This window comes from Cupressus sempervirens, chromosome 1, assembly GCF_028749045.1.
Source record: "Cupressus sempervirens isolate cs-2001-9-10 chromosome 1, ASM2874904v1, whole genome shotgun sequence".
NCBI lineage: Eukaryota > Viridiplantae > Streptophyta > Pinopsida > Cupressales > Cupressaceae > Cupressus > Cupressus sempervirens.
The window spans coordinates 851,175,463-851,185,034 of record NC_143118.1 but is presented as its reverse complement, the minus strand read 5'-3'; the positions used below and the strand labels follow the sequence as shown (position 1 = coordinate 851,185,034).

Here is a 9,572-nt window from a genome sequence, read left to right as displayed (position 1 = left end):
TATTCTCCGTTTGGTTCAGCCAATATTTGATGGGAATTCGCGGATCCGAAAATTTATGTTTTCTAAAATTAAAAAAAATGGAATAGGAATACGTATACCACCTATTTTGGTGGAATTGCAAAACTCCATTTTTGGGCAAAAAATGGAATACGTATTCCATTTTTGCTTCGTATTCCAATCCCATTTTGGTGCATCCAAACAAGGAATTCAAGATTTTTGGAATACATATTCTAAAATACGTATTCCTATTCGGCTCACCAAACGGGCCCTTCAGATTATCCAATTCCCGTCCAATTCAAGCAACCAAATGGAAATGTCGAGTCATATGATATCGTTTAACGACAGAAATTTCAAAAAACATTCCCGCATTTTCCATTTACATTCAAAAAACGGAAGAAAATATACATCGATCTGATTGCAAAAGCGCTGTAGCTTTTGTATTGTATTTTCAATGGAGGATCCTTATACGGCAGATTTTAAATATTCAGTTTGAAGGTATGTTTTGAATCGGCATTAGTGAAATTTAAGGAAGTATACTCTCTTTACTGTATGAATTTTAGATTTAGGTTTATACCAGAGCCTAAGAATTTGAATCGCATCGAAAAACTGCAAAAGCTTAAAGAATTTACATTAGTATTGCTTTCACTTTGAAGTGATTGTTTTCATTGCCGTGTTTAAAGGTTTCACTATTACAAAAGGTGCTTTTCAATTGCACTAATTAGCTTTGCAAGGCTGAACGATTTCGGCACCGCATCTGTGTTTTCAGGCCTTAAGTACAGATGTTGTTGTTCATAAAGAATGCCGTTATTACAATTACGGATGTCTTATCATCAGTTTTTAAATTGTAGCACTAGGTTTCGAGGATTTGTACTGTCTTGAGCAATATGAATTGGTGTTTTTTTTGACAAAAGCAGTTAGTTATTCAAGGGTTTGACAACATCAATTGATCCATCAGAGGGATTAAGGGTTTCAGCAACGCTGTTGAGTGGATTTGGGCTTATAATGCCACTTTTGTTTTACGGATAAATGGACGAACATATCACCACTGAATAAACATAAAAAAAACCACACGGTTTAGTTTGTGTTGTCGCGATATAAATGAATTTGTGTTCTTTTCCCCCTAAAGACTCCATGAACAAGGTTTTTAAGGATGGAAGGATTTGAACAACATGAATGGTTCCTACGAGTTACACAAAATTAAATTCTAAGGACGATGCCTTTGTACATATGTTGACTTTGAAGCATTTTGATGGTATATTAATCTGAAGATTTTGTTTGATCAATAGGTTGTAAATGCTCTGAATTATCTTGATTTAGCCTCCATGGAGTTGAATCAGAATGAGATTGCAAATGAAACCGAGAATGTTAGCAAGGAAGGTGATGAGATCTTGACAACAGAACTTGACGAGGAGGAATGCGTTCGTACAAAGAAAAAGTCCAGAAGGGTGAGCTTTGCTGATATCACGTCTGTTCATGTTTTTGATAGAGATGAAGACTTTGAAACACCCCCAGATAGTAAGCCTAATGCTGGAGGCAACACAATTAAAACTCCACCAATTGGATCTTCAGATTCTCAGCCCAAGGAATTACAACATAAAGATATTGATCAGCATCTTCAAGTAACACCAACTTCTAGTTTACAGAAGGAAGAATTCAAGGTTTCTGATGCTCAAGCTGCTACTCCAGTCAGTGTGTCCGATAAAGGTTCTCCCGGGGAAGGTCAGTTCCACATGCCACATGCTTTTATTTCCTTTTATGTTTACCGCTGAGATATATTAACATAGGATTATACCATATTCACACAAATTACACAACAAAATCTTCAAGAGCGTTATACTGTACATTTAGTAACGAATAAAATAGAATAAAAATATATCCTCCCTTGTTATACAAGTTTAAGTCAAAAAGTACAGTAACAAACTGAATAATTCTATGCACTTTACCTAAGTAGACATAATTCAGATTAATGCTCAATTTGTGCAACAACCAAACCAGATTAGATGCCATATACTACTATATATATAATTTAAGAAGCATAACGACTGGAGTCTACATGCATTTGGCCACCAGATTAATGGAAATAAAATATCTTCTACATAAGATTTCTCAATAAGGTGAACCCAAGAATAGATTAAATCACATTATGATTATACCCAACAATAATCGGAGTGAACACTTCAAAATTTTAACAAGAAGCCCAACCATACTAGATACGTGTATCATATATTGGGAGCGTAACAACCAGAGGAGAAATCAAAAGAATTTTTAGCATGGAAGTTGGCTTAGTATACTGTTGACATTTTTGTATAATCTTTTGTCATTAGGAGTATATCAAGGGTGCAAGGATCACACCCACCGGTACCAGCTGATGGGACATCTCCAAATGTCACTACACATGTTATTAACTTATTAGATAATCTTCTGCGTGCAGATTGTTTGATATGAAGGAAATCATTTCTTTTGTTATGGAAAGTCAATTGTTATCTTCTTTAGTTTCCTTCTAATTTCAATAAAAGGAAAAATAACGATTATTGAATATATTCTATTATATTTTCAAATGTTGCAGAGGCTAAAAATTTTACCGACCTTCCAGAAGCAAGATGTATACTTTTATAAACTTCTTGTCTGTTATGTCTACGGATTTTTTCTGTAAGATTCATATTACGATGGTTTTCTAGAAAGTTTTTTGTTTTGAGTGAACTGCTAAATCGAGTACCATAAGAGGATGATCATCAAATACATAATCTCTAAATGTTTTGGAAGAGGAAAGCATTCTATTGATCACATCCTAATTTATATAGAGCAAAATGATTCTGTAGTTCTTTTTGTGCATTTAGTAAAAAACAGGAAATGTCACTGCATTATTTTTTCTGTTTTTAAGGTAAATGTTTCGATGGCATGTTGAATACGATAAAGTGTTAGACTTAAGCTGAAATTTTAGATAGGATCAACTTATTTAGTGCCCAGGGATTCTCTCATTGGGTAATTTGATATCATGATTAAGTTTCAACTTATTGTATTTTAGTTTAACTCAATGCCACCAAGCCTGGTATATTAATCAAGCCTTAAAGCGTGCTGTTGTGGTATTTTATGTTATTACCACATGGATACATTGGGTTGCATATTGTTCTATAAATGGAGATGAATCATCTAACCTAAGATTATTTGAATGGGTTGGTTGTTTCAGATCAATAATTGGTTAATGCCTCAATGTAAACAACCGTTTTGCACAGTATTGGAGTTCATTTGTACAAGCATTTATGAATGAATCACTATAACTGGATAGATAAGTTGAAGAACAACTCTCATTGCTGCTACCTCTAACTTTGAAGAAATGTTTAGCAAAATATACAAATCTCGGGGAATTGCATGAAACGTATCAAATATTTTAATATATGAAACATTGATGGAGAACTAGAATGGTGTTCATGACAAAAATTGCTCATACAGTAATACTTATAGTGGAGATTATATTTTAGAATTTCTGCTCTCTTGATCTGATCAAGATCATCTTATTTATGATTTTTAAAGGACACTACCCATTTTGAAATTCTGTTCAACTGTTCAATTTAATTCCTGATTTTGTCCTCTTCTGTTATATTTTTTCTGGTAGCATTTTCTTCTGTCTAATATATTAATTACATTATCACTTGCCTATTTTGGACTGTCTCTTGCATTACATTGTCACTTGGCTCCTTGTTGAAATGAGATCTAACATCATTTCTCTTTGCAGAAGCATTATCACATCACCATTTTTTGGAAATATACAAATGTCCATATCTGAGTGGTTGTACTCTTTGAGTTATTGCTTTTCATAATTAAAAAACAAACTTTTTTGTAATAATATTTCAAAAATTTGAGTTTGTTGGACTTTCTATATATAAACCATTTCTGGGCTTTCTGCAGTGCAGATAGGGAATTCTTTGGACCAGTTTCGTTATGGCACATTGCACCTGGAATGAGTGTGTGCTCTCCCGTTGAAGATGACATTACATTGGACTGTACAACATTTTCATTACAGTTTGGTAAGCTTATGAATCCTGATAAACAATGCAGTAATCTTGCTGAAGTAGTCAAAACTCCTGCGTCAGAAACGGGAGTAAGTGTACTTGTAACAGAAGACTTTGAAACACCAGTAGAACAGAGTGAACAACCTTCGTCAGAAAATACAATGGCCCTTACACAGCCTAAACAAGCTAAATGGTGGATGGTTTCAAATGGTAAAACCTTGGACAATTGCGAAGGAATGAATGCCATGTGTTCCAGCCAAGAAAAGCAAATCAAATATGAGTATGAAAGTATGTCCCCTTATTTAGAATTGATGCTAGCTGAAAAATTATCAGAGGTCCAGCCTGGTGTCTCTTTTGAAGAGCATAATCAAGAGAAAGAGCATTTGCGCTCATCATGTTCTCATACAGATTCAGCATTTCGGAAGACAGGGCAGGGAATGAAATCACAAGATTCTGCTGGTGTAAAAATTAAAACTTCTATTATGGAATCTGAAGAATATACTAAACAGGGTAGTGCCATATTGACAATGGACCAGCTTACAATTGAGAATATGCCAAATAATCCAAGTAAAGGCACTGGATTGACTACAGCAGCAAACTCATTTGTTTTTGATTTTGATATGGGAAATCTGCAGCAGCAGGAGCAATCTCTGATGCCACAGTGGAAATTTGAACCCAATAATCTTGTTGACAAAGAAATGGATGGTTGCTTCATTGATATCATTGCAACTGAGTGTAGTAAGAACACTAAAATGATGTTGGATGCCAAAATTAAACAGTCCATTATTGAGACTGGGGGTACTGAGCAACACAAAACTACAGAAGTGATGGAAGGAGAAAACTGTCCCTTGATCAAATTTGAGACAGAGCAACAAGAAAAACAAACAAGGAAATTGTCAGATTCAGAAATAGGCATGGAACCAAAGAAATATGCTGATCTAGAAATGCACGGATCTACCACTGGCATCATGGCAACTAAGCCCTGCAATGGCACTGGATATATGATTACATTAGAAGGAAACCAATCCATGACTGTGACTGCGAATTTGGAAAGAGAAAATAGCTCTTCTCTCTTGAATTCTGAGACAGACCATAGTCAAGAAAAAGTAAAAGAAATTGCGGCATTGAACCTTAGTAGGAGGACAGGTTTAAAGGATGCAAGTGATGCAGAAGGTGAGACATGTAATATTGACATCAGAACAACTGAGAATAATGCTATTGATTGTGGTCACTCTATGGCTGAGATTGCAGCACCCATCACCAAGGAAGATACCCATTTAAGATTATTAGATGATTCACATTTTGAAAAAAGTGAAGAACAGCATTTAGATAATTCTCAAGAAGAAGAGAGAAGGCTGTTGTTGAACTTGGCACAAAACATAGAAGTGAAAGATCCTGTAAAAAATGAATTAGAAACCTCTGCCATTGATGTCATGGAAAACAAGCAAAACATTCACACAAAATTGGCATCACATGGAGAAATGAAGCAGACATTAGAGATTATGGTTGTTAAGCCAAACAAAGATGACCCATGTACATTTTCTGATTGTCTACCTTTTTTAAATTGTAATGGCAAGGACCAGATGCAACAATTATTGTGGAAGTCAGAAATGAAAATGGACCCCCAGAGACCTCTCAACTTGGAAAAGGATATTTCTACAATTCCAGTCTCAACAGCTCAGAACAATAAAACTAACGTGACAGATAAAAAGGAAACGGATCATCCTATGGGAATCACAGCAGCTAATGACAAAAAAGATGCCATATTTGTGCAAGACAGAGAGAAGAACCAGTCTCTTGCTGAGTTGCATAAGCAAGTCAAGCTTGCTCTACCACAATGCACTACACATTTCAATCCTGAGGAGGAGCACCATCAACAGAAACAAGAAGAGTTATCAATTTCTAGTAAAGTTTTCAAAATACATGGGAAGTCCAAGCTTTCAGAGGATCAGCTGAATGGTAATTCGAAGGAAGCTGGATCCATTCTTAAGCCAATTGAAATGAACATCACAATGCCTAGCAATAAACAAGAACTGAAGTCTTTTGGTTCTATTGAGGACACTGTTTTGCTTGACAGATGTGCGTCATTAAATAATGAGTATTTAGAAGGGTATGTTAAACATTGTCCCGAGCAGGATAGAGGAGAAGAAAAGGGTACTGTGATTGGTAACGACTTAAGTAGTGATTTTCCTGTTTCAAACACAGATATCCAGCAGGTTTGTGAACATGTTGATTCAGCACAGACTGAGGTCTCTTCTTCTGTTATGTCACACCCACAAATCAAATATTTCATTCCTAGGTCTGAGTTGTCTCTTTCTAAGTGCAATGCAGTTTCTGACAGTTCAGTGACACCCTTGAAGAAGCAGTCAGAGTTAGAAAATGCACATAAATATCCATTCATTTCTGATGAGAATCTAGAAGATAGTGACTTGAAAGACATGCAAGTATCTTTACCATTCCCTGCCTCTGTTAGCAAATCACTTTTCAGGCCATTGGACTCAAAAGATTGCCATGAAATTACCAACAATGCTTCATCTGAACATCTGTCTGGTTTAAATTGTGACGGGAAGGACCAGATGCCACAATTATTGTGGAATTCAGAATTGAAAATGGATCCCCAGAGACCTCTTTACTTGGAAAAGGAGACATCTACAGTTTCAGTCCCAACAGCTCAGACGAATGAAACTAATGTGACAGGAAAAAGGGAAACAGATCATCCTATGGGAATCACAGCAGCTAATCACAAAGAAAATCCCATATTTGTGCAAGACAGAGAAAAGAACCAGTCTCTTGCTCAGTTGCATAAGCAAGTCAAGCTTGCTCCACCACATTGCACTACATGTTTCAATCCCGAGGAGGAGCGCTATCAACAGAAACAAGAAGAGTCATCGATTTCTAGTAAAGATTTCAAAACATATGGGAGATCCAGGCTTTCAGAGGATCAGCTGAATGGTATTTCGAAAGAAGCTGGATCGATTCTTAAGCCAACTGAAATGAACATCAAAATGCCTAGCAATAAACAAGAACTGAAGCCTTTTGGTTCTATTGAGGATACTGTTTTGCTTGATAGACACGTGTCATTAAATAATGTGCATTTAGAAGGGTATGTTAAACATTTTCCTGAGCCAGACAGAGCAGAAGAAAGGAAGGGTACTGTGATTGGTAATGACTTAAGTAGTGTTGTTCCTGTTTCAAACACAGGTATCCAGCAAGTTTGCCAACATGTTGATTCAGCACAGATTGAGGTCTCTTCTTCTGTTATGTCACAGCCCAAAATCAAACATTCCATTCCTAGGTCTGAGTTGTCTCTTTCTAAGTGCGATGCAGTTTCTGACAGTTCAGTGACACCCTTGAAGAAGCAGTCAGAGTTGGAAAATGCACATAAATATCCATTCATTTCTGATGAGAATCTAGAAGATAGTGACTTGAAAGACATGCAAGTATCTTTACCATTCCCTGCATCTGTTAGCAAATCCCTTTTCAGGCCATTGGACTCAATAGATTGCCATGAAATTCCCAACAATGCTTCATCTGAACATCTGTCTGGTTTAAATTGTGATGGGAAGGACCAGATGCAACAATTATTGTGGAATTCAGAATTAAAAATGGATCCCCACAGACCTCTTAACTTGGAAAAGGAGATATCTACAGTTTCAGTCCCAACAGCTCAGAAGAATGAAACTAATGTGACAGGAAAAAAGGAAACAGATCATCCTATGGGAATCACAGCAGCTAATGACAAAAACGATGCCATATTTGTGCAAGACAGAGAAAAGAACCAGTCTATTGCTCAGTTGCATAACCAAGTCATGCTTGCTCCTCCACAAAGGACTACACATTTCAATCCCGAGGAGGAGCACCATCAACAGAAACAAGAACAGATGTCAAGTTCTAGTCAAGACTTCAAATTACATGGGAAGTCCAAGCTTTCAGAGGATCAGCTGATTGATAAGTTGAGTGAAGCTGGATCAATTCTTAAGCCAATTGAAACAAACATCACAATGCATAGCAATAAACAAGAACTGGGTTCTATTGAGGAGACTGTTTTGCTTGACAAATGCGTGTCATTAAATAATGAGTATTTAGAAGGGTATGGTAAGCATATTCCTGAGCCGGACATAGCAGAAGAAAGGAAGGGTACTGTGATTGGTAACGACTTATGTAGCATTTTTCCTGTGTCAAACAGAGATATCCGGCAGGTTTGCCAACATGTTGATTCAACACAGATTGAGGTCTCTTCTATTATGTCACAGCCAAATATCAAACATTCCTTTCCTAGGTCTGAGTTGTCTATTTCTAAGTGCAATGCAGTTTCTGACAGTTCAGTGACACCCTTGAAGCAGCAGTCACAGTTAGAAACAGCACATAAATATCCATTCATTTCTGATGAAAATCTAGAAGATAGTGACTCAAAAGACATAGAAGATACTGACTCAAAAGACATACAAGCATCTTTACCATTCCCTGCATCTGTTAGCAAGTCACTTTTCAGGCCAATGAATTCAAAAGAATGCCATAAAATTCCCAACTATGCTTCATCTGATCCAAAGGAATCCTCAGAAAGCAGAGTAAAAGTGAATTCGAGATTGAGCTGTCAAAATATTGACCCAAATCTTTCTGTCTCAGGAATTGATCAATGTATAAGCATTTTATCGAAGAACAAATACTCAAAGGATCTAAATAATATACGCATTAACACTCCTTTAAATAATAAAACAGGTTTGGTTTCCGACTGTAGTATGTCTACACAGTTGATTTCTACTGATAAGAAAAGCAAAATTGTGTGCGAGCCTTTTGATCTGAAGCCAAATTTGCCATCAGTTCATAAAGATGCTTCATTCTTTGGCAACCGACATCATGGTTTGTTTAGTAATTCAGAGAGTGTCTTATCACCTTCAGTGCTGCCTATTCTTTCCCCTATCAGAGGCACTATGTGTGAGATGACACCTTTGGGTCCTATTGCTGACTGTGGTAGTTTACCTAATGTGAAAAAGTCAAATTACTCATCTGTCATTAGAAATGATGCAAAAGGCTGCAGTACATCAAACATCTTTTCCACACCTTTAAATTTGAGCAATTGTGGCGATGCAAATTATGGTTATTCACATCTTGATAGCATAGAACATCTGAACATGCCTGGTGGAAGTAACCAGATTGATTTAGAAAGTTCCTTTCAAGAGCCTGTAAGAGATACACACAATGCAAATCCTGTCTCTGATGGGCACACGTTAATTACAAGTTTTATGGACACCTGTGCATCAAACAGAAATTTGATGAACAGTGACTTCTGTAGTGTTTCACATTTAAAGGGCAACATCCAAGGGGAGATACATAAAGAATTTTTTCTCCAAAAGAAACCTGACTTTTTAAATTGTGAAAATTGCAAAGATATTGAGCCCAGAGATGCTGGCATCATTTTTAGAAATGCTGTTGATTCCGACCACCAGTTGACATCTGCAGTGAAATTAAACACAGAACGTTCAAGCACAAAATCAAATAATGGTGAGGTGAGTTAAAAATATTATCATTTTTGAGAGTTTTTTATCATGATTTTCTTATCTT

The 9,572-nt window shown here is 36.4% G+C and overlaps 1 protein-coding gene across 2 annotated transcripts in view; it reads left to right on the top strand.

Annotated features, from left to right (window-relative positions):
* Nucleotides 1-354: 354 nt before the first annotated feature.
* Nucleotides 355-9,572, top strand: part of LOC149580517 (uncharacterized) — a 46,592-nt gene continuing 37,374 nt past the window's right edge. The window contains exons 1-3 of one of the 2 annotated variants that reach the window (XM_089791621.1): nt 355-495; nt 1,287-1,719; nt 3,912-9,517. In XM_089791621.1, the coding sequence (XP_089647747.1) occupies nt 1,323-1,719; nt 3,912-9,517 (6,003 nt within the window). In that variant the 5' untranslated portion in view covers nt 355-495; nt 1,287-1,322. Of the gene's footprint in view, nt 496-1,286; nt 1,720-3,906; nt 9,518-9,572 lie in introns of those variants that run through there. The other variant, XM_089791629.1, reaches the window with a different exon arrangement.